The sequence below is a fragment of the Trichosurus vulpecula genome, chromosome 5 (genome assembly GCF_011100635.1).
Source record: "Trichosurus vulpecula isolate mTriVul1 chromosome 5, mTriVul1.pri, whole genome shotgun sequence".
Classification (NCBI taxonomy): Eukaryota; Metazoa; Chordata; class Mammalia; order Diprotodontia; family Phalangeridae; genus Trichosurus; species Trichosurus vulpecula.
Genome location: NC_050577.1, coordinates 242,457,191 through 242,483,549, shown reverse-complemented (window position 1 = coordinate 242,483,549; position 26,359 = coordinate 242,457,191). Strand labels below are relative to the sequence as shown.

Sequence of the window (26,359 nt, the reverse complement as noted above, 5' to 3'; positions counted from 1 at the left end):
GGTCATAGTTTGAAACCCCCTATTATGAACATGAGCTGGAGAGGAAAGACTGTGAGCAAAGCACATTGAGGAAAAAAGACAATACTGAAGGTGGTATACAACTACTCCCAGAATCTTGATTGGGAGATAAATATGGCTTGAATGACTCTTGAAGGAGAAAAAAGTTACTCTAGTGTTGGTAGAAGGAGGGCCTGGAAGTGGCAATGGGGAGGGAGATAAAAATTTGAACATTTCTAGGGTTTTATTGAAAGAGCTCAAAAACTGTAAACAATGTTTGACCTAGGATTGTGGGATCACAAATTTACCTTAGAAGCCATCTAGTTCAACCCTCTCATTTTACAGATGAGGAAATGATGCCCCATTTTTTAAAATCTTGTAATCCTTATTAAATTCAGCCACTAAGCTGCAGAGAATGACTGAAAAGATTATCTGCTTTATGGAAGTTTTCTTTACAAGGAACTACTGAAAACAAAATGTTAAGAGAAATTATTATTAATGACCAGTGACTTGGCGACTTCCAGAGTGTCCCCATTTTATAGTCCTCATTTCAAAGTTCAGTCTCTCTTTTTAAAATTAAAATTTTTTTTTTTCAAAGTTTAGTCACTTAAAGGACATTACTGAACATAAGATTGAACTCTCCTCAATCTTGGTCAGACCCCGCCCAACTTTACATGGAATTTAATCTCTTGGTGTTCTACTCAGGTTTGGGTGGGGATAAATTCTTCCATTAGATTGCCCAAGGTTGGGGGTAATATAGAAATAAATGACATAATCAAAACTCATTAGAATAAGTTCAGGCCCTCATTGTAATTTTGACTCTCTCTCATCATTTGTTAACCAGAGTTGATTGCCACCCTCTGGAACATCCACTTTTCCAAGGCCATATAAATCTTGAGCCCACTGCCATGAGGGTCTTTGGCATTCAAGAGTGCCGCTGACTTTTTTTTACTAAAATGCTAATATTACTAATAAAATGACTTATCACCCAGAAATTATGTTTCTCTAACTTTTTAAATGTTAGTGTTAAAAGTAAAAAAAAAAAAAAAAAAAAACAACAAAACCAAAAAAAAACCCAACAATGTCCTGTTACACTTTGCAGATGAGGAACCTCAGTTACCACTAACCAATTTCCTCAGCCTTCCCTCTTGCTGATGCTATGCTGCTTTCTGTTGCCTCACAACTGAAGACAAGACACACCCTCCAAACATCAGTAAAGATCTAATGCCTCATTTTCACAAAGTTTATTGCCCACAGGAGTTGGATGGCCATGGACTCCTGGCTTGGAGTAATGATATTATCAGTTTTTTCCATCTGTAATTGGGCATATAAAATGGATAATCTGCCAAGCATCAACAATGAAGATTTCATCAAAGAGTGTGTTGAACTTCATAACAATTTTCGATCCCAAGTGGCCCCCAAAGCCAGTAATATGCTGCGTATGGTAAGTAGACAATCACAGTCCATGGCATGGACAAAAGGAATGTGGGTTCTTGGTTCTGTGGTAGATTCCTAGCAACTACATTTCACTAAGTCATTATGGCTAATATGGAGGGTAATTTTGGAAGACTGAGCTTCTTGGGTGGAGGTAGGAGAGGAGGGAAGTTACCATTTACATAACATTTTAAAGTTTGCAAAGTATTCTTCATAGCTATTAGCAGGCACTATTATTAACCTCATTTAATACATAGAGAAATTAAGGCTTATAGAGGTTAAGTGACTTGCCCAGGGTCATTTACTTAGTAAGTGTTTGAGGCAGGATTCCATCTCAAGTCTTCTTGCAGCTGCCTAACAAACCTCACAGTGGCAACTGAGAATGACCCCTGCTATCAAGGCTCCAAGAACAATATTTCATTACTCTGAGAATTTTCTTCTCTTTTCTCAGTGTTGTTGTTCATAGGGTTTTTAAATTTAAATTGTATAACTTCCTATTTGTAGTTTTTTCACTATAATTGACTTGATATTTTCTGTTTATTGTACTATCTGTCCTTTAGGTTGTAAACTACAAGTTCTGTGATACTGACAGCTTTTTTCCATATGCCCAAAAAAGCTCATTTGCAATGTTTCTTTTTCTCTAAAATGAAATTTTATTGGTATGTTTTTTCACAGCATTTACATTTCCCAGTGTTTTCTGCATCCTGCCCCTTCTCTTCTCTAGATATCCCTTACAACACAAAGAGAGAGAGAGAGACAGAGTGACAGAGAGACAGAGAGAGACAGGCAGAGGAGAGACAGAGAGAGACAGAAGAAAGAGAGAATCAGCAAAACTAATAAACACATAAAAATTCTATACTATACACTGTTCCATAACCATGTACTCCAAGTTCTGCAAAGAAAAGAGGGATATGCCTTATATATTTTCTTTAGGGCTCACCTTGGTCTTTATAATTCATTGACATTCATATTCAATTATATTTTCCAGTTACACTGTTATAAGATGGTGTGTATATTGTTTTCCTGTTTCTGCTAATTTCTCTTTGTATCAGTTCATGTCTTCCCTATAATCCTTAGATTCCTTATTTCTTATACAACAATACTATTCCATCATTTATTTATCTAGCCATTCCTAATCAATAGGCATCTACTTTCTTTCTAGTTCTTTCCTACTACAGAAAATGCCGTTATAGATATTTTGGTTCATAGGGGGCCTTTCAATTTATCATTTACGTCCTTGGATTTTATGTCTAGCTGTGGAATCTCAGAGTCAAAGCATATGAATGTTTAGTCATTTTTTTTTTTTGCTTCCACAATTCCACATTGCTTTTCTCAACGTTTGGACCAAATCATAGCTCCGCTAATAATGCATTAATGCATTCATCTTTCCACAACCCTTCCATTAATGTTTATTCCTAATCTTTGGCAATCTTTAAGAGGAGAAGTTGCTTTTATTTGTGTTTTTTACAATTGTTATTAGTGACCTGATGCATTTTGCATATGATTGTTAATGGATTGTAATTTTTTTTGAGAATTGTAGATTCATATCCTTTGGCCATTTATTTTTGTTGGGGACTGGTTTCTGGTCTTATATATTACTAATAGTTTTCTATACCTCTCGGATATCAGATGCTTATCAGAGATAATCAATGAGAACTACTTGACAATGTTTGTGTATGTAATCCTTGGCTAAGAGGGCTATTTGCATGAGGACTCTCTCCTCGCTGGAGATTGTTTACTCAATGTCCCATGCCTGTGGTAGATATAGGTAGAATTGGTGAGAGATGGATGCTCTTCTGGTTTCCAGTGTCAATAGAGAAGACACACCATTTCAACCTTTCTACATGACTCTAAAGGGAGAATGACTCTGGGAAGGAGCTGACATGTAGAGGAGCTGTCAGTCTCTATCATGTCCCTATCTCTAGTTTACTAAACTAGAAACTTTGGGTGAGAGCTCTCCTCTGGGGTGAGATCTGGGACTTTTTCTCTTGGTTGTGATGAGTTTTTTCACTCCCACAAATAGAGCTTATTGAATAGGTCATATTGGTCGTACATTCTTGTGTATATACTTGCCCTGATTTCTGTGTTGCTGTCAACTTAGATAAATGGGTTTATTTGCTATTTGCTATTAGTATTCATTGTGGAACTGGTATTTGGTAGGAAGGAAGTCAAGTCTTGGATATGCAGTGTGGGCACCCCTTTATTAAGGGATAGTGATTAGAAATAAAGCTTGAATCTAAAAATTATTTCCCCCAGACTTATAATACTTAAGAGAGCAGATAGACATATATCCAACCTGATACTCCTTGTCTCTGAGGAAAGCAGAGTAGCCAAACTCTGGCCCCAACCTCTTGCTTTTCCTCCTGACAGGTATCAAAATTTTCCTTGGAGAAGGGTAAGAGGAAGAGATGCTAGAGAAGTCTGTTCTTGCCTCCCCATAAGCCCTATCTAAACAGACTCATATGAGCATATACAACCCACATGAGCAAAAACAAAACAGTGCCCACATACACTGCAAACCACCCTTAGAACATGTCCCAAGGTGTGGCAGGCCTATCCCATGTTCCCATTAACCCAAGTTCTTCCCACCAAATTCTTATTCTACATTTCCTCAACAAACCTATGAGTGACAGGTTTCTTGTGCTAATCATTTACTAATTACTCTTTTCTTTTATAGAGCTGGGATGCAGGCTTGGCCAAGGTTGCTGAAACATGGGCAAAAAGGTGCGAGTTTAAACATAATGTTGATCTGAGTAAACCCAGAAGGCTGCACCGTAACTTTTCTTTCGTGGGAGAGAATCTCTGGGTAGGCTCACTTGGGGGATTTTCTGAAAAATCTGCCATCAAGTTGTGGAATGATGAGGTCCAATACTATAACTTCCAGTCTCTGAAATGTACTCATGTGTGTGGCCATTATACTCAGGTAATTTTCTCATTTGATTTGTAACGACCCCATACAATCTATCAACAAAAATTTGTTGTCTGCTATGTGTAACAGGCACTATGCTAGGCCCTAGACATACAAAGGTGGTAAAGAAACCACCCCTGCCCTCAAAAAACCCGACATTCTATCAAGGAGACAAAATGTACATGGATATGTATATAAAAATAAAAATTAAGAAGCTAGAGGGTGGGGTGCAAAAGGACTAGCAGGGATCAGGAAAGGTATCTTATAGAAGGAGGTCCTAGAGATGAGTTGTGATGGAGACTAGGGAATCTCAGAGTTGGGAGTGAGGAAGAATTTATCATATCCATGGGGTATGGTCTATGTAAAAGTGAGGAAAGAGGAGACAGAATGTCATATACAGAGAACAACAAAAAAGGCTAGTTTGGCTAGACTATAGGATGCATAAAGGGGAATTATATGTGATAATTCTGTAAAGCTAGGTTGGAGCCTGGTTGTGAAGCACTTTAAATACCAGATAGAGAAACATGTTTTTAAATCTTGAAGTAATAGGGAGCGTCATGAGTAGATTCATAATAACCAAGGAAACAAAGTCCAAGCTATGAGATTTATTAGCAAAGCATGCATAATAAACTGGGTGTAGGGCCCCTCAGTAGGGACAAAGACCTTGAAGACAGATTTTGCACAGATATTTATACATTAAAAGAAAATAGCAAACAGGATACAAAATAGGATATAGGATTAGGTGATCAGATTTCTTATTGGAAGAAAGCTTTAGGGACTTTCCAAGTTGGGGGAGTAGAGGTAGAGGGCAAGTGAGTGGAATTCTCCCATATCAGGTAATTTATAGGAAAACAACAAAATGGAGGTTGTTCACAAAATGGAGTCAATGTTCAAAAGTTTCAAGGAGTCTGGTTTTCCCAGGAGCCATTAATGTTTATTGAACAGGAGCATTTATTGGATGATGACCGTGGGCAAATCATTTAACCTTTCTTTGAAATGTGTTAAATAATACCTGTTGTATTCACCTCACATGATGTATATAGATAATGGTAATAATACAATAGTGACGTATATAGATATATAGTAATAATAGATATATGTATATCTATAGTAATATAGATATATAGAATATAACAGATATACAGTAATCATAATAATAGAAATGTAGTTAGATATAGATAGTACTATATGTTAGTTATCATTAAACAATGACATAAATCTAAGTTAATGTTTTAAAGAGAAGGGCCAAAGGAAGATTGCCAAGCCTTTAGAGTTGTTTGTTTGTTTTTTTAATACATACAATATTTGAGCTGTAAGGAGGAGGAGAGAGAGAGTCAGCAAACTAATCAACACATAAAAAATTCTATAATATACAGTATTCCATAACCATAGACCCCAAGCTCTGCGAAGAAAAAGGGGATGTACCTTACATAATTTCTTTAGGGCCCACCTTGGTCTTTATAATTCATTGATATTCATATCCAATTGTTTTGTTATTTTTTCCAGTTACGCTGTTGTATGATTGGCACCTAGTCCAGCCCCTTGATTTTAGAGATGAAGAAATGGAAGTTCAGAGAGTTGGTATGATCTGTCCAAGGTCATACAGCTAGTTAGTGGAACACCTGAGACTTATTCTCTATTCCTAGTCCACTGTTTAGTATAATTTGATTAGATTCCATAAGATTGATTGAATGTTTACTATGTTCTAGGTCCTGTTCTGGGTTCTGGGAATATAAACACAAAAATAAACCAGTCCCTACCTTTAAGATGCTTATATGGGGGAGGTGGGCTACATGTGAACAGAAAAATATATTCAAATGATTTGTCAAAAAAAATGTCGAGCAATTTATGAGACAGTGAGGGGTGCAGATGTGGAGGAAAGTATTTTCCTGAGGAAATAGAGAAAGTTGTAGTTGTAGTAGGTAATAACACTTGGGATGAGTCTTCAATGGAGCTAGAGATTCTAAGAGGTGGAAATGAGAAAAGAGAGCACTCCTAGAACAGGGAACAACTCAGGCAAAGGTATGGAGGCAGGATGTGGAATGTCATGTATGGGCAACAGCAAATGAGCTACTTGATGGAATGTAGAGTGCATGAGGTGGGGGAAAAAGAGGAAATGTTTGGACGTATCAGCTGAAGTCAGATTGGGAAGGGTTTTAAATAACAAATAGAGGAAACTTAACAAGAGGAAGTCACAGACGTTTCTCCAGTAAGGGATGGATATGATCAGAGCTGGATTTTAGAAATATCAGTTTGGGATCTGTGTAAAGACAGAGAGACAGAGATAGAGAGGCAGAGACAGAGAGAAGAGACAGAAGAGAAAAAGAAGAGACAGAGAGAAGAGACAGAGACAGGCAGAGACAGAGAGAAGAGAAAAAGAGAAGAGAAAGAGGAGACAGAGACAGAGAGACTGGAAGCAGGGATACCAATTAGCAAGCTACTACAATAGTCCTGGACACCTAACTGTGAGTAGAGAGATGAATGTGAGAAGTGTGGTAGAACTAGAACCCACAAGACATGGCAAATCACTGTATATTAAGGAATGGTGTTGCCCCTTCCTCTATACGTTTCTCAAATAACAACGTCTGGGAATGTTGAGGGAAGAAGAAACTCTTAGGATGGATCCCCCAAAAAGGAGGGGTATAGGATGATGAATTGGAGAGAGGGCATCAGAGGCCCTCCTCTCTCCTCATCAACTGGCATCAGTGCTACTCTCTAGCTGGTCAGTGCCCAAGTTTTTAATATTTTCCCTTCACAGATACCACAGATGGGTCTAAGAGAGTGGAGGATGGGAGGCGCAACATGGATTCAAGATATACAGGGTACCACTTTGGTCAAATTCCATTACTAAGACCTCATCACAGCCAAAGAGGTCACAGTCTTGCCTCTTCTCCACATCAGCTCTTCACATTTATTTACTAGCCTCTTTTACTTCTGCTAATGGAAAAAAAAAACAATTCTAGAATTTTAAAAGGAGAGGGGAAGTGAATAAGGTCATGAGTATATGAGGAAGAAGAAAGGGTTATATCTGAAACATGAAATATACTGCCCTACCCAATTCTATACCCACCAACAATGGGAAGCCTGCTTCAGCAACTTGGACAAAGCACACTGAGATCTTTGGACAAAAAATATCAAATGTAAAATAAATACTGTAAATGTAGTTTGACTTCATCATAAAAGAGCTTATGTGGTTGTCAGGCTCCAGAGAACACTCAGGCATACAAAACTGTCCTTAAGAAGGTCCAGTTAGACTCATAATAATAATGATAGCCACCATTTATATAGTGATTAAAGTTTGCAAAGCACTTTGCACAGCAATCCTGGGAACTAGGTGGCATTATTATTATCATCACTATTTTACAGGTGAGGAAAATGAGACAAATAGGAGTTAAATGATATATTCAGTGTCACGTAGGTAGTCAGAGACAGGATTCAAGATCATGTCTTCATGATGGAATATGCCATGCTATAAAGTTTTTCAATCAAAGCCCTTATTTTCTTTCAGGTTGTTTGGGCAGATAGTTACAAGGTTGGCTGTGCAGTTCAATATTGCCCAGAACTTAAAGAGACTCGCATTAGAAGTGGAGCACTTTTTGTATGTAACTATGGACCAGCGTAAGTTCTGTTAATCTGTTTGAAAGTCATTTATTTTGATCCCTGAAGCTGGGTTAGAAGAAATCTATGCATCTGTCTAGAAATAATGGTGACAGCAGAAGTGGCAGACCTTGAATGGAAAGCTATCCCTGCCTGAAAACTAGAGAATCACTTTGTATGGGGAAAACATACACACAGGCACAGACACAGACACAGACACACACACACACACACACACACACACACACAAAACAACAACAACTAGGAATTCATGACCAAAATTCTAATCACATTAAAATAATTTAGTTGGTGTGTGTGTGTGTGTGTGCCTAATTGTAATTCACTCTGTTTTTCTTCAAAGTTACAATAAAAGAAGGCATGTGGTACAGTTTATAGGGTGTTCTATGAAGCACAAGAAAAACCTGGGTTATTCTTTCTCTGACATACTTATGTGGAGTTTAAAATTGTCCAACCTACAATAAAAGAAACTTAGGCAGAGCTCTAAAGGTTCCATGGTCCTCTCCAGTGAAGTAGACCTACAATCTTTCTCATCATCTGAGATGCTCATGGTCCCCAAGACTGTGTTTTTATGGGGTTTGATACCCAAATATGCAAAAGAGGCATGGTGAAATACAGAATCTCATTGATTGATACACCTTGCTCTTGAGGGCCAAAAATGATGTATCAGCTAAAAAAGGGGCTATTGCAGAGAGAGGTCTTGGTTTGGGTGAAGCACCTGTGACCACTAAGTGGTCATAAGATGGTCATCTGATTATGCTGGCCAAGAGAGAGTGGTCCAGAGGTACAAAAACAAGTTGGGGAGCTTTCCAAAGAATTAGGGCCTACCACACCCATGTAGGGTTTAAATATGGAGCTTAAGCAAAACAGGATGGAGATAGCTTTGTTGTGCAAATGAGCATCATAACTGGTAAACAAGTAGTGAGAGTTGCATTAAAGTTTGAGGCCCATTATAAAGGCCTACTGTAAGATCCTATCTTATATAATTAGCTCTATATGATTTATGTAAAATATCAAACTAATTGATTAATACTGATTGGAATAAGGTAGGGGTTCTAATGAATCATATCTCGCATTCACTAGAATTCAGGGGTGGGGAACATGCGGTCTCACGGCCACATGTGGTCCTCTAGGTCTTTAAGTGCAGCCCTTTGACTCGAATGGATTCGTTCTGCGAAGTTTGGATTTAGTCAAAGGGCTGTGCTTGAGGACCTAGAGGGCTACATGTGGCCTCGAGCCCGCAGGTTCCCCACCCCTGCAGGACTAGATCATGGACGAATCATAGGATCATAGATTTAAAGCTCAAAGGACCTTAGGGCATATCAGATCCAACCTTCTCAATTTTTACAAATTAGGAAACTGAGTCATTTAACATCTCTGAGACTCAAGTAGTTTTCTGAGTTATAAATGAATTTAGGTTGGAGGGAGCATTTGGTATGGGAATATCAGAATATCCACACCAATTTAATCATAGGTCTTTCACACATAGGTGTACACAGAGTGAGAGATAAAACATAACCTATAGGCCTGAGTCTTAATTAAATCTCACAACTAGGGAGGGACAAAATATGTAATGTTGTCATATAATATGATGTGGTTAATTTTTTTTAAAAAAATGTATAAGCATTTAAATAATAAGATCTTATTAAAATAAAATTAAAAAAAATAAATGAATATTGTTCCCTGCAAAGCAGTCATCCTTTTAGGGCAGTTAGATAGTTGTTTCGGTGGTTAGTTCTGTTATTCAAGCTGTTGGGGGAACTTCTCTTAAGTTGTTTCCTGAGTCTGACCCAATCCTCCCTGGCCCTCCTGAGGGGTGGCAATCTTTCACCCTTTTAAAGGGCTGGATGCCCTTTCTTTGTCTCAATTTCCTCATCTACAAAGTGGAAGTAATGATAGCAGCTACTCCCCAGAGCTGTTGTGAGCATCAAATGAGATAATGATTGTAAAGTGCTTAACATAGTGCCTGGCACATGTATTTAATAAATGCTTGTTCCTTTCACCCCTTCTCTTCCTTGAGAGCAGGGACTTTGTATAACCTTGTATTCCCAGTGCCTGGCACATGGCAGACATTTCCCTTATGCTAACTGGATGAATGAAATGAAAAGTTAACCCTACATACGGATTCACAAAAAAAAACAAAACATGACACTCAGACTGTCCACATGGGGATGGATTTTGAACTTAGAAAGTCTTGTGCTTCATAACCTTCACTGGGTCCCTCAAGTATTAGAAATACAGAGATAGAAGGAAGCTACAGAGACCTAGTCTGTTGCACTTACTTTAAACTTCAGAAAAAAGAGGTCCAGGATACTGTGGCTCACTCAAAACCACACAGGATACTAAGTGACACAACCTCTTTAAACACAAGTCTTCTGACTCCAAATTCAGCATTTGTTTCCTGCATCACATTACCTCAAGAAACTGGGTCGCTTTGATAAACTGAAGTGGGCCAACTCCCAGTGATCTGAATAAAATAAAATTTTTTCTGATTTCTTTCTGTGCAAAACAAACCATCCCTAGAGGGACTGACAAGACAGTGATGATACTTAATTCTCACTTGCTGCTTGTAATCAACCATGCTTTTGATGTTATTGAGAGGAAGTCTTCCTTGAGTACTGATTTATATCAGATGAACTTCATGGCAGAAAAAAAAGGGGGGCATCATCTTTCTATGCTTCCCCACCATCCTCTTTTCAGTCTTCACTCCTGTGGATGTTAGGAAGTGTCTTTGCCCCACACTTAACCCTGCTCCTTTAGCACGTGGCAGTCAAGCATCCTTCTCCCGGTTTTTGTTGTTCTTTGTCCTTTGTTTTTGAAGAGGACCAATGACATCATGGGGTGATGACTTGCAGCATGAATTGGATTTAAGTTCACTCTCTGATTTGTCTCCCCATTAAGTAAGTCAGAGAAAGGATGGAAGAAGGGAACTTCTGCTTTGGTGTCCATGTTCCTTCCCTTATACACATGGACTATAAAAGGAAAAATTATCTGGTCCATTGAGGAGGGAAGGAGCTAAAATTAACTGCTTCAATTCCACTAATTTTTGAAGCCCAAGGACCTCTAGGTATCTGCCTAGTGAAACTACTGGATGGATAATTAGGAGCGTACACTGGCTTTTCTTTTGTGACTCATGAATTTGTTCTGAAGATATTTCCAGAAGAGCAGGTCCCAAACTGGTTTGAGCCATGGCAGCATAATAAAAAGTATATGGTGTTCCAAGGTGAAAACATGGAAGGGAATAACATTCATTTAGACTTAGGAGTTCTGGCAAGCTGATTTTAAAAAAAATACAAACTCTTATTTTAGGACAATACCTTGTGTTTGGAGGCAAAGAGGGTAGGCCCAAATGATCCTATCTCATGCATCATTTTCATTTGGTGGAAGAGGCAGGATCAAGAAGAGTTTTCCATAACAAGGTAGATGAGCCTGGACCACAGTGATGGTTCAGTGTTGAGACTGGCTAAGCTGGTGATGCTGGTCCTGGAAGTGAATATACTCTATTCTTCCAGGAGCTACCGATCCCTTCCTGGCCCACCTTCTACACTCCAGGCCTTTCACCCTTTTGAATTAGCTCAGGGACTTATAGTCTATTGAACCCTTATGTTTTAATTAATGAACACTGTTCACCTACTCCACAGAGGAAATTATTATCAGACACGACCTTATCAGGAAGGAGAACCCTGCAGTGCCTGCAAAAAGGATAAGTGTGTGGACAGGCTGTGTGGTAAGTCAATCAACACCCTCAGATATTTCTGACTCCAGACCCAGTGCTCTATCCACTGTGCCATCTAGTTGCCCAAATATAGTAGGAAAGGTAGCAATAAAAAAAAAAATACCCATAAACTTATGTAGCATATTCTGCCATGAATATATACACCATTAGTAGATAAAACTACTCTTACTGATTAATGATCATGGTGGGAGGGAGAGGAGGAAAGAAGGAAGGAAGAAAGGAAGGAAGGAAGGAAGGAAGGAAGGAAGGAAGGAAGGACATAGGAAGGAAGGTCATAGGAAGGAAGGACATAGGAAGGAAGGAAAGAAGGGAGGGAAGGAGAGGGGAGGTGGGGAGGGAGGGAGAGAGGAAGGAAGGGAAGGAAGGGGATCCATAAACTGATTATATCACTGACAAATTATCAGCTTTAAAAATTAAGTGTAACTCTTTTGCTTTAATTCTAAAACTCCCTTTGTACAATTTCTTGCTATTTCTCATTTTCTACACTTCTCCACTCATCATGTAGTTAGCTGTCTGTTTCTTGTACATAGTAAGTTCTTTTCATCTTTCTTATTTCTTCTTAAGCAAGGAAACATACTGTCTCTCACATGATAGCACAGTATGAGAAGGGCACATTCTTTTATTTTTATTTTCTTTTTATTAGCAGTGATGTTTGCACAGTTCATCACATTCTTTCCTGGTAGTTCCTCTTGAACCTACAGTCTGCATTTCTGTAATGGTCATCTGAGGTTCCGACTATAGTCAGTCTGTGATCAAGGTAGAGAATTATCTGAGTAAAAGAAATAGTTAAGATGGGAATGAAGTCTGTATTCTTGGTCCCAGAATCTTCTAATCAATCTGGCATCCTGGCCAAGATATTTTTTTTTTATAAAGGAACGCTGTTATGTGCATGTCTTTAGATGAAGAAAGTGAACTGGACATAATCCCCAACTGCTGTCCTTGTTAATATCTGAAATACTAACATATAAATAGATAAGAGCTGATGGTTTGATACTTCTGGTTAAAATGGCATCCTATAAAGCCCTTGAGGAGCCTGGCTCTTCCACAGACATTCCAGCAAAGCTTTAAAAATGCACAGGAAGGAACAATGATAAAATTAGAGAAATTGCAAGCCAGGCCAGGACTACATAAAATGATGGCCAGGAGTCTATGGGAATTGATTGTGAGAGGAGACAAGACAGAGGAAGAGGAAGCCAGCTCTGAAAGCCATCAGCCCTGGTTTGGGGAGTAGGAGGGGACAGGGTCAACTCTCATAGCTCATTACACAAGGAGACAGAGCAGGGGAGTACAGATTCATGTAAGGGTTTCCAAGAGCCATGAAACCTGGCAGCTTGCTCAGTGCTGGTGGAACCCTCCCTACAAAGCCCCTGAAGCCACTGTTCCTCCCAGTCACCCTGAAAGATAAGGCCTGCACAACAGCTGGACAACTCCTCTACTAGGGGCCTTGCCAGAGGCCTCAGACCAAAATATTCTCTGACATAGGATTTTGGCCACAACAGGGGATGGAACCAAGTCCCAGATGGGATTTGTGCAAGGAGATAAAAGAAGGATAAGGCTAAAGATGTGCCGGGCTACCAGGAGAGACCCAGAAGCCAGAGTCTTAGATTTCTCTGAAATGTAGCAGTGTCTGCATACAGACCAGAGAAGGAACAGGACTAAGCAGGGCTGGCTCACCTTCTATATCTTAGGATATAGCATCCTAAATGTAGAAGTGGAAGGGGCATAATGACCAATCCAATTCCTCATTTTACAGATGAGAAATACTAAAGCCCAGATGGGGGAAAGTGACTTGCCCAAAGTCACATGAATAGAAGTAGAAGAGACAAGCTTTGAACCCAGGTCCTTTGAATTCAGATCTGGAGTTCTTTATGATATACCATGTCGCCCCCCTCCCCACGTCCCCCTTTGCTAAAACAGGGCATTGTGCACAGTAGGTGCTTAATAATTGTTTGTTCAGCTAAAGTTCAGTAATAGATAGATATAGATAGATGATAGATGATAGAGAGAAAGATAGATAGATAGAGGCAAATGAATGGATAGTGCATTTATTAAACAATTAATGTGTGCTAAATGTCACATACACAATTATGAACAAAGAAGATAATCTGCGCCCTTAAGAGCTTACATTCTAATGGGAAGCAGGGAGGAGAGACAAAACAAAAAAGGGAACTTGAAAAGGGGGCATGAGGATAAGACTGGGGAGGGGGGAATGTGAAGAGTATTTGAACCCAGCATCCCAGGGTCACAGACCCACATTCTATTTGGGGAAGAATTTGATGGTTGTCCACCATGGTATTCAAACAGTAGTCACAAAGTGACACGGAAGGCCTGGTTCCAGGCAAGGGTACAAAACTCAACTCTGAGTCCTGTGTCCTAAGGGAAGAGTACAAGATTCTGATGAGGGATTGCTTGGGAGAGGAGAGATGAGAATGATGGCTGGAGTGGAGGCAGCATGCCTCAGAAGCAGTGACTGGAAATCATGCTCTTGTATGGTATAATGCAAAGAGTCACAGACTAGAAGTCAGGAGACCTAGATTGTGATCAGTGGTGTGCTGGCTGGATAAAATAACTAGCTTTCCTAATTAATCTGCATTATTAACATTTTCTGATGTCCAGATGATCCACAAAACAATCCACCATGTCTGATTTTTAGCGTTTGCCAATTCCCAAGGTGCAAATACTCACGCTGAAAATTTAACAACCAGCTCTCATTCGCCAGTCAGCACAGGCTCCCACATACCCTAATGCTGACTCTACCATTAGCTTCTTCTTGTAACTGCATGTATATCCCAAGCTCTCTAGGGCCACTTCCTCATCTGTAAAATAGGGAGTTTCTGTCTTCTGAGGTCCCTTCTGCCTCATAACTGATGATTCTGAAGCTTTCCCAAAGAAATTACAGCTCTTTCCTCTCATTGTCAGACTACGTTCCACAGTCCCTTAAAATTTTTCCTTGTATTCATCTTCACATTTTTCCTATCCCACAATCAAAAGCAGGAACTCCTTCCTGACACGATCTTTTTAGAAGATTTTGGAAGCCATGTTTCTATTGCCACCGAATAACTTTCGCAACTCTATTACCCCAGTGTGACCCGCAGGGTGCTAAGGATTACAAAGGAGTCTCAGGAATGGGATGTTGGTTGTCTGCAAGAGTGCCATTCACTGTCCAGAAACAGAACCCAGCCTCTCTTGTGCAGTAAGCCAAGGATATAAAGATAATAATTTAATATAATTATGGGGAAACTAGACTTTTCTTTCCAAATATCCAGGTTGTTCTTGTCCAACTTCCTCTTTGGACGTAGCCTGAGGTATAGAGGTAGCAGGACTTATATCAACCATTGTGCAGGTAGTGAGGAGCTTTTCTTTCATCTTTTGGGATATGAAGCTGACGTCAGTCTTGCACTATAATTCCAAAGGGTCAGGAGGAGCTATTATTCTGCTCTGTACTCCTAAGCACCATGCAGTCTCATCTTCACCCCAGCTATTTTCAGCTAGGCCAGCACCTCTCCAAAGTCCTTCTCCTCCTCCCCTCCTGTCCTCTTCACCTCTTTCTCTGTGGAATGAAATCAAGATTGTCATTGTCACTGGAAAGAGCATGTCGACTGAGTGCCCTATTGTTCCATTCGACATCTTTGTGATTTGCCAAACCTATATAACTCCCTGACCACCACTCCTTTTTGTGTTGTATCCTTATTAAAACAGAATTTCTTGAGGGCAAAGACTTGTCTGGCTTTTGTATTTGTGTCTCCAGCTTGGCACATACTGAGCTTTACAATAATTTATTCAAATAAAAAAGCCAATTTATATGATGTTTTGCACATTGATTTAAAATCCATAAAAATTCCAACCCATTTATGGCTTAGAGACGCCAATCTAGTTGTGCCATTAAATTCTATTTAAAAGCTAACATTTATATCAGCTATGCATGACAAGTAAGTGGTACAGTAGATAAAGTACCAGGCCTGGAGTTAGGAAGACATTCTCCTGAGTTCAAATGTGGCCTTGGATACTTACCCTGGGCAAGTCACTTAATCCTGTTTGCCTCAGTTTCCTCATCTGTAAAATGAGCAGGAGAAGGAAATGATAAACCACTCCAGTATCTTGGCCAAGAAGACCCCAAATGGGGTCACAAAGAGCTGAACACAACTGAAATGACAGAACATTCATGTAGACAATTTGTGCTTTGCAGCTATTCATTGATCTTTCTAATGAACACAGGATGCCACATGATGTAGGTATCACTTTGCAGACTGAAATGCAGAGAAGTACTTTGCTCAGTCATACAATCAATAGGCTTCAGAGGCAGAATTTGAACCTAGTACTCTTCTGACTTCAAGTCTTGCTCTCTTCTCATTATACCATTCTGTTCTATTCATAAAACTATCATTTTCCTAATTTTAGGCAATCCTTAAGGCATTCCATTCTAAGGGTTTAATGTAGTCTTAACTTTCACTGGGAAATGTCACATTTTTCTAAATGTTAAGAATAACTGTCAAGCTATACCATACTATTAGCTAAAATGGTGAAAATGAGGATATTCTACATACTCTAGATCTAGGACAAAGGAGACAAATCTCTGCACCAACAATTCTTTCTTGTCTTCTGTCTTTTTATTGACAGAAAAATATGTGCAATGTTTATTAGGCGAATATCTATGAAGCGAGTTAGCTGGAGTTAGTGGAAATGTCAGTCATTCTGATTATAATCACCTGTTTACATTTCTTCTCCCACCCTCACCCCCACAGTAAATCCAAAGCGTGATGGAGTTACAGGTACGTACAACAAATATTGCTTTAATAAAACAAGAATAAATGATATCACCATATCATGAGAAACGGTGACTAAGAAATGATGTCTTTCACAGATAAGCCACATCACATAAGCCCATGGGACCTACCCAAGCCATATGGGGAGGAGACAGACACACGTGAACGAAGTGTTTCTCTTATTCTCATCTTGGTGCCATTTTTTATTGTACTGTCTGTCATATTGGCCATTTTGATAAAGCATTATTACCCAAGGTAAATTATTTCTGAATAACCTTAATCAAAAGGGAATATGGGATAATATTATCCTTAAAAAATGTCTGAATCGCAAAAGATTTATAATTCAGAAAGGAAAATGCATTTCTGAATAGTTTTAAAAATGGGAGAAATTGTATTACTTGATTACATATAAATTTGAACTGAGTTTTAAATTATTTTCTTTCCTACCACTATTCCTGCCACTTGGTGTCACAACAGAAATCTAATACCTCAGGGAAATGAAAGAAAATGTCCAACCCAGGGAAAGTTTTGATGGGAGGCTTCTCTTCCTTAACCAAAAGAAAAAAAGTATATGAACTTTCTGGCTGCAGAAACCTTTGTACATTCATGCAATGGGTTCCATATAATGGAACACTCTCATTGGGATTAATCCCAAAAGACTGTAAAGCTCCTTGAAAGCAGGGACTGTCTTTTACTTATTTTTGGATCCCCCACACTTGCACAAGATATGCACTTAATAAATGTTTACTGTTAATCACATATTCTATTTACCATGCCTTTTATAATGAAATATCAATAACTGATAATAAATATATTTGCACTAAGACTTATTTACAAAATGTGTATTGTATTTGAGACCTCTGGTTTCTCTTTGAAATGTCTGTTGCTCACCTTGTCACATCCTTCACAACGGTCAATTTGAAGTACAAGAATGAAAAAAAAGTTAGACCTGTGGATTTAGAAACTAGGTAGTTTCACTCATTTTTTACAGTTGAGAAAATGAACACCCAGAGTATAAAGTGATTTTGCAAACCTTAAATCACCTGTAAAAATGAGTGAATATCAGAAATCAGTTACCTTTCCAACGTCTTGCAAGGAATTGGAAGCAGAGCAACTAGGCTGCAACCAGAATCTTGTTTTCTGGCTTTTCAGTGAGGTATTCTTTCCACTACATTTTGCCATCTGTCCTTTGAAATGTTTTCACACTTATATCCAAATATGTCTGATTCTCTGGGAATTCACAGTATCTTACAATTAGGAAACCACACGGACAGTTTTGATCAGGAGGAACTAACAGTGTGGTAGAGTGGAAGGCATGCTTGACTTGGGAGTCACAGGACCTGAGTTTGAATCCCAAATCTATTACTTATTACTAGTTGATATTGTGCCTGACCTCTTTGGGCCTGTTTCATCATCTGTTAAAAAAATTTGAAAAGGTTGAAGAACTCCAAATGGATACAAGACATAGCTAGAAAAGAGCACATCCATAAACAAATCAGAGGAGCAAGGAAGAAAATTCTTGCAAAAACAAAAACAATGAAGCCATGATTAGAGGGAAACGACCATTTAACTGGGAAAATACCTTTGCAGGAATCTACTCTGATAAAGAGTGTCCTTTCGGGGGAAGCTAGGTGGCACAGTGAGTAGAGCACTGGCCCTGAAGTCAGGAGGACTTGAGTTCAAATCCAGCCTCAGACACTTGACACACTTATTAGCTTTGTGACCTTGGGCAAGTCACTTAACCCCAATTGCCCTGCCTTCCCCCCTGAAAAAGTCTCCTTTCGTGTGTGTGTGTGTGTGTGTGTGTGTGTGTGTGTGTAGAAAGTGAGTGAGCAAAAGAGAGATCCTGCAAACACGAAGAGTGTGTGGTATGTGTATATGTATGTGTGTATTTATGTATGTATATATGGCTGATTCAAATGTATGAGAGTCTGGGGCTTCTTAAACTTTTTCTACTTGCGACCTATTCAGCATTCCTTAAACGGTGGGCTGTGACCCCACAGTTTAAGAAGCGCTAAGAGTCACTCCCTAATTAATAAATGGTCAACCAGGCAGTTTTTAAAGGTAAAAGCTCAAACTATCAATAGCCATATGAAAAAATGTTCCAAATCATTAATCAGGGAAATTAAAATTTAAGCACCGGTGAGGTTCCACTTCACATTCATCAGACTGGCAAAGTTGACAAAAAAGAAAAAAAATGGCAAATGTTGTAGGGACTTCTGGAGAATAAGCACATTGATGAAGGGTTGATGGCACAGCGGCTTAGATTTGAAAAGTAATTTGGAACCAAGCCCAGAAAGTGATCAAAGTGGGCAAACCCTAAGCCATTGCTAGGCGTATACCCATGAGAACAATGAAAAAAGAAAAAGACTCCTATGTATAAAAATATTTATGGCATTTCCTTTTGTAGTAACAAGGAACTAAAAATGAAGAAGGTATCTGCCAATTAGGGAATGGTGGAACAAATTATGATATAACAATGTAGTCAGGGGTGTGCTGGTAAAAGTTGGCTCTTTAGGGAAAAAAAAAAGCTGTCCACAACATACTTTTAAGTTTAATCTGTATTACTAACACTTTATCACTTTGTCTAGATAATCACCAAAAAAATTAATCAAGCCCTGATCTGTAGCATTTGCTCATTTCTGAGTTGTAAATGATGAGCTCTTGTGAGCAGTTCAAACCTGTCTCCAGCATACTCCTGAATGTAATGCAATACCAATGTGCCATAAGAAATGACAAAGAAAGGGAAAAGATGCGGGCTGGGGGAAAAGCCAAGATAGTGGAGAGAAGCCAGGAAGTTGCCTGAGCTCTTCCCAGTTTCCCTTGGAAACAATGTTAAATCAAGCCTTTAAAAAATTCTGGAGTGAGAGAGTCCACAAAAAGATGGAGTGAAACAATTTTTCAGCCCAAGATAACTTAGAAGGACTTGAGGAAATGTCTGACTCACTTTGGTAAAAGGGGAGTAGAGCCTAGCACAGGTAGTGTCTGGGCAAGCCAGAGGGAGGCTCTTAGCCACAGCACGCTGCAGCACCCAAAGTCCTGTGGTCCTGGCTCAGCAGCCAGTGGTACAGCATGCCAGTTGTGAGGCCTCCAGCCCCAGCACATCAGGCAAACTGCCAGCCCCAGACCCCAGAGCACAATAAGCACGACAAGCCTGGGACACCATAGAGCAGTGGGCAAGCCATCAGTTCCAGAGGCCTCCAGCACAGAAACCCAGTGACCCAGGCCCCTGGTCCCCAGTGTAAGAAGCTTGGGTCAGTGCCCCATGTACCCCAGGAGCAGACCTCAACTTCTAAAAATGAGCAAAAAACAAACCAAAAAAAGAGCCCTGAACATTGAAAGCTACTATGGTGACAGGAAAGATCCAAACATAAACTCAGAAAAGGACAATGCCAAAATGCCTATATGTGAAGCCTCAAAGGGGAATATGAATTGGTTTCGAGCCTAAAAAGTCCTCTCGGGAAGAGCTCAAAGAGGATTGTAAAAATCAAGAGAAGTAGAAGAAAAATTGGGAAAAGAAATGAGACATGCAAGAGTCATCAATAGCTTGGAAAAGAAAGCACAAAAACTGACTGAAGAAAACAACTCTTTAAAAAACAGAATTGGCCAAATAGAAAAAAAAAACTACTGAAGAAAACAATTCCTTCAAAAGTAGAATGGGGGAAGGGGGACAGAGCCAAGATGGCACCTAGAAAACAGGGACTCACGTAAGCTCTCCCCCAAATCCCTCCAAACAACTGTAAAAAATGTCTCTGAACAAATTCTAGAGCTGCAGAACCCATGAAATAACAGAGGGAAGCAGGTCACTAGCCCAGGATTGCCTAGATGGTTGCAGGGGTCTATCTCAACGTACTGGGAGCAGAGCGCAGACTAGCATGCTCCACACCAGGAATGACCGGGCCAGGAATAGATTGGGTAGAACAGGCCTTAAGGCCATGACTTCACTGAGCTGTAGCAGTTACCAGACTTCTCAACCCACAAAAGCCAAAGATAACTTAGCAGGTCAGTGGGAAAACTGTTGGATCTGGGTGAGAAGTACGCAGTCCAGCCACAACCCCAGGGCAGTGCAGGTAGTGTGGCAGAAGTGGTGCGGCGGCAGCAGCAGCAGGAAGCTCCTGAGGCTCCTTCCAGAGCTCCAGCTGCGGCTACTTCCAGCCCCAGACCCACCCAGTGGGAGGAATTAAGGAGTGGATCAGAGCAGGAGTACAGGGAGCACTTTGCTGGTACAGAGGCAGGTTTCTCTTGCTTTACCCTGCTTGGATCTGGGTCGAGGTCCTGGGGTTGGTGGTTCTTGGGGGAGGAGAAACACTGGTGTGGCAGAGCTTGCTGTGTAGAATAGCTCTGACGACAGCAGTGCAAGACCCCTGAAGCTTGGGACAAAGCATTCTCTATTCCGAAGGCAGTCATACCCTGACAAAAAGCTCAGGGGTCAAGTAATTGCTGGGATCATAAGCAAGCATCATAAAAGGACTCAGACTATAGAATCTATTTTTTGGTGACAAAGAAGACCAAAACATACAGGCAGAAGTCAATGAAGTCAAAAAGCCTACATCAAAAGCCTCCAAGAAAAGTATGAATTGGTCTCAGGCCATGGAAGAGCTCAAAAAGGATTTGGAAAAGCAAGTCAGAGAAGTAGAGGAAAAATTGGGAAGAGAAATGAGAGTGATGCAAGAAAATCATGAAAAACAAATCAACAACTTGCTAAAGGAGATCCCAAAAAAAATACTAAAGAAAATAACACTTTAAAAAATAAATTAACATAAATAAAATAAACCCAAATGTCAGAAGAACTCCAAAAAGCCAATGAGGAGAAGAAGGCCTTAAAAGGCAGAATTGGCCAAATGAAAAAGGAGGTCCAAAAGACCACTGAAGAAAATACTACCTTAAAAATTAGATTGGAGCAAGTGGAAGCTAGTGACTTTAGGAGAAACCAATATATTATAAAAAAGAACCAAAGGAATGAAAAAATGGAAGACAATGTGAAATATCTCATTGGAAAAACCTGGCAGGACAGATCCAAGAGAGATAATTTAAAAATTATTGGACTACCTGAAAGCCATGATCAAAAAAAGAGCCTAGACATCATCTTTCAAGAAATTATCAAAGAAAACTGCCTGATATTCTAGAACCAAAGGGTAAAATAGAAATTGAAAGAATCCAGCCATCACCTCTTGAAAAGATCCCAAAAGGAAAACTAGGAATATTGTAGCCAAATTCCAGGGTACCCAGGTCAAGGAGAAAATATTGCAAGCAGCCAGAAAGAAATAATTTGAGTACTGTGGAAACACAATCAGCATGACACATGATCTAGCAGCTTCTACATTAAGGGGTCAAAGGGCTAGGAATATGATATTCTAGAGGTCAGAGGAGATAGGATTAAAACCAAGAATCACGTACCCAGCAAAACTGAGTATAATGCACCATGCTCTAGTGCAGCCACTGGGGAGGAGACCTCCAATGGCCAGACCACCCCTCCCCACACTGCATGCCGCGAGGGTCAGGGTAACCCAGGGGAAACACAGAAAGACCTTACCTGGTCTCAGCACACACCAGCCAACTGCAGCTCAGCATCAGGTAAGCTACAGTATTATATAACTTCCAGCTGCCAGACCCAGAGGCCCCAGCAGACAAGCCTGTAAGTAGGACTCTCATCCTAAGCACAAGAAGCATGGGACAGATGCACTTTAAAAGACAGGAAAAAGGCAATCACAATGAGCAAAAAGCAGATCAAAATACAAATTCAGAAGAAGACAGCACTGACACTATATCCACATCTAAAAACTCAAAAGGGAAAGTGAACTGGCCTCAATCCCCAAAAAGCATTCTAGGAAGAACTTATGAAGGATTTTAAAAGTCAAATTAAAGAAGTAGAAGAAAAAGGAATATTGTAGCCAAATTCCAGAATTATCAGGTCAAGGAGAAAATACTGCAAGCAGCTAGAAAGAAACGACTCAGGATCTACAGTCAGGATCATACAGGACCTTGGAGCTTCAACATTAAAAGATCAGATACATGTAAATCTTGATAATTCTATCTTCATTATGACATTTAAAATGGACATACATAGACAGATGGTGTGGGTATAAATTAACTGATGTGATGATTAAAAAAATCTAATTAAGGGGTGGAAATGGATTATAATGGGAGAAGAGGAAAGGAGGAGGCAGAAAATTACATCACATGAAGAGGCACAAAAACATTACAGTAGGAAGGGAGATGAGCATTGTTTTAATTTACTCTCATCGGATTTCGTTCAAAGATGTAATAACATTCAGTTAGGTACAGAAATCTAATTTGCCCTACAAGCAGTAGGAGGGGAAAGGGGAAATAAAAGGGGTGGTTAGAAGGGAGGGAAGAAGTAGTAAGGAAAAAGGGAAAGAAAAGGGAGGGTGAGGATAGAAGGGAGAGAATATTGAGGGAGGCAGTGGTCAAAAGCAAAACCTTTTGAGGAGAGAAAGGGAGAAGGGAGAAATAGAAGCATAAACATGGCAGGGAAATAGGATGGAGAGAAAGACATAGATAGTAGTCATAATTGTGAATATGAATGGAATAAACTCTCCCATAAAATGGAAGGGGATAGAAGAATGGATTAAAGACCATAATCTCACAATATGTTGTTTACAAGAAACACATTTGAAACAGGGGGATACCTTTACATACAGTAATATGTACATACATACATAAGGTAAAAGGCTATAGTAGAATATATTATGCTTCAGCTGAAGTAAAAAAAAAAAAGCAGGGGTAGCAATCTTAATCTCAGACAAAGCAAAAGTAAAAATAGATCTAATTAGGGGCAGCTAGGTGGCACAGTGAGTAGAGCACCGATCCTGGAGTCAGGAGGACCTGAGTTCAAACCTGACCTCAGACACTTAACACACTAGCTGTGTGACCTTGTGCAAGTCACTTAACCCCAATTGTCCTGCATTCCCCCTCCAAAAAGGAAAAAAAAATAGATCTAATTAAAAGAGATAAGGAAGGAAACTATATTCTGCTAAAAAGCACCACAGACAAGGAAGTAATAATATCATTACTAAACATATATGCACCAAGTGGTACAGGATTCAAATTATAGGAAGAAATAGACAGCAAAACTATACTAGTGGGGGACCTCAACCTCTCCTTCTCTGAACTTGATAAATCTAACCTCAAAATAAACAAGAAGTTAAGGAGGTGAATAGAATTTTAGAAAAGCTAGATATGGCAGATGTCTGGAGAAAACTGAATGGTGACAGAAAGGAATATACCATTTTCTCAGTAGTACATGGCACATACACAAAAATCGACCATGTTCTAGGGCATAAAAACTTCATAATTCAGTGCAGAAATGCAGAAACATTAAATGCATCCTTTCCAGATCATGATGCAATAAAAATTATATGCAATAAAAGGTCAGGGAAGTAGACTAAAAAATTGGAAACTAAATAATCTAATCCTAAAGAATGAGTGGTTGAAACAACAAATCATAGAAACAATCAATAACTTCATTCATGAGAATGACAATAGTGGATAACATAACAAAACTTATGGGACGAAGTGAAAGTGGTTCTTAGGGGAACATTTATGTTTCTGAATGCTTACATGAATAAACCAGAGAAAGAGGAGATCAATGAATTGGGCAAGCAACTGAAAAAACTAGAAAAACAAATTAAAAATCCCCAATTAAATACCAAATTAGAAATACTGAAAACTAAAGGACAGATCAATAAAATTGAAATTAAGAAAATTATTAAATTAATAGAAAAAACTAAGAGCTGGTTTTGTGGAAAAAAAAATTGATAAACCTTTGGTTAATTTGATTTTAAAAAAAATTACCAGTATCAAAAATGAAAAGGGTGAATTCACCACCTGTGAAGAAGAAATTAAAACAATAATTAGGCATTATTTTGCCCAGCTGTATGCTCCTAATCCTAGTGAAAAGGATGAACATTTACAAAAATATAAATTGCCCAGATTAAAAGAAGAGGAAGTAAAATACTTATTTTAACTCCAGCTCAGAAAAAGAAAATGAACAAGCCATCAATGAACTCCCTAGGGAAAATCTCCAGGGCCAGATGGATTTACATGTGAATTCTATCAAACATTTAAAGAACAATTAATTCTAATCCTTTATAGAGTATTTGAGAAAATAGGTGAAGGGGTCCTACCAAATTCTTTTTATGATGCAAATATGGTACTAATACCTAAACCAGGAAGAGTTAAAACAGAGAAGGAAAATTATAGACCGATTTCCCTAAAGAATATAGACGCAAAAATTTTAAATAAAATATTAGCAAAAATATTACAGCAACTTATCATAAGAACAATACACTTTGATCAGGTACGATTTATACCAGGACTTCAGGGCTGGTTCAATATTAGGAAAACTATCAGCATAATTGATCATATCAACAACAAAACTAACAGAAACTATATGATTATCTCAATAGACACAGAAAAAGCTTTTGACAAAATACAACACCCATTCTTATTAAAAATTCTAGAGTACAGGAACAAATGGAGCCAAGTAGCATCTACCTAAAACCATCAGGAAGCATTACATGTAATGGGGATAAGCTAGATGCATTTCCAATAAGATTGAGGGTGAAACAAGGATGTCCATTACCACCACTGTTATTCAACATGGTGCTAGAAACATTAGCTTTAGCAATAAGAAAAAGAAATTGAAGGAACTGGAACAGACAAAGAAGAAACTAAGTTATCACTCTTTGCAGATGATATGATGATATACTTACAGAATCCTAGAGAATCAAATAAAAAACTACTTGAAATAATAAAGAACTTTAGCAAAGTTGCAGGATATAAAATAAACCCACATAAATCATCGGCATTTCTATATATTACTAACAAAGCCCAACAGCAAAAAATAGAAAGAGAAATTCCATTTAAAGTTACTGTAGACATTATAAAATATTTGGGAGTCTACCTGCCAAAGAAGCCCAGGAACCATATGGATGCAATTACAAAACACTTTTCATACAAATAAAAGTCAGATCTAAATAACTGGAAAACCATCAGTTACTCATGGGTAGGCTAAGCATAATAAAAATGACAATTCCACCTAAATTGATTTACTTATTCAGTGCCATACGTATCAAACTACCAACAAATTATTTTATAGGGCTAGAAAAAAATAACAAAATTCATCTGGAGGAACAATAGGTCAATGTTAATGGAATTAGTGAAAAAAAAAATGCAAAGGAAGGTGGCCGCACCAGATATAAAACTATAATACAGCAATCACCAAAACAATTTGGTACTGGCTAAGAAATAGAGTGGTGGATCAGTGGAATAGATTAGGTACAGTAGTCAATGACTATAGTAATCTACTGTTTGATAAACAAAGACTCCATCTTCTGGGATAAGAACTATTTGACAAAAACTGCTGCAAAAACTGGAAAATAGTATGGCAGAAACCTAGCATAGACCAATATCTCACACCATATAAGAAGACAAAGTCAAAATGGGTACATGATTTAGACATAAAGGTGAAACTATAAGCAAATTAGGAGGGCAAGGTATAGTTTACCTGTCAGAATTATAGAGAAGGGAAGAATTTATGACCAAACAAGAGAGTGAGAACATTATGAAATGCAAAATGGATGACTTTGATCATATTAAGTTTTTGCACAAGCAAAACCAATGCAACCAAGAAGGAAAGCAAAAAGATGGGAAATAATTTTTACAGCGTTTCTGATAAAAGGCCTCATTTCTCAAATATATAGAGAACTGCATCAAATTTATAAGAATACAAGCCATTCTCCAATTGATAAATGGTCAAAGGATATGACAGGCAGTTTTCAGAGGAAGAAATTAAAGCTATCTACAGTCACATGAAAAAATGCTCTATATCACTATTGATTAGATAAATGCATATTAAAGCAACTCTGAGGTACCATATCACGC

General features: G+C 38.8%; 1 protein-coding gene across 1 annotated transcript; it reads left to right on the top strand.

Annotated features, from left to right (window-relative positions):
* Positions 1–1,166: 1,166 nt before the first annotated feature.
* LOC118852345 (glioma pathogenesis-related protein 1-like) lies at positions 1,167–17,268 on the top strand. The gene is made up of 6 exons (XM_036762063.1): positions 1,167–1,441; positions 4,109–4,354; positions 7,848–7,957; positions 11,596–11,681; positions 16,433–16,459; positions 16,552–17,268. Exons 1-6 carry the CDS (start codon positions 1,262–1,264, stop codon positions 16,710–16,712), a joined length of 810 nt encoding a protein of 269 aa, XP_036617958.1. The 5' UTR covers positions 1,167–1,261; the 3' UTR covers positions 16,713–17,268.
* Positions 17,269–26,359: the final 9,091 nt, after the last annotated feature.

Excerpts from the sequence above, each read along its gene's own strand:
- LOC118852345 (XM_036762063.1), top strand. The coding sequence starts at position 1,262 with ATGGCCATGGACTCCTGGCTTGGAGTAATGATATTATCAGTTTTTTCC. Across the intron at positions 1,442-4,108 it reads CCAGTAATATGCTGCGTATG|AGCTGGGATGCAGGCTTGGC; the intron begins GTAAGTAGACAA and ends TTTCTTTTATAG. Across the intron at positions 11,682-16,432 it reads GTGTGTGGACAGGCTGTGTG|TAAATCCAAAGCGTGATGGA; the intron begins GTAAGTCAATCA and ends TCACCCCCACAG.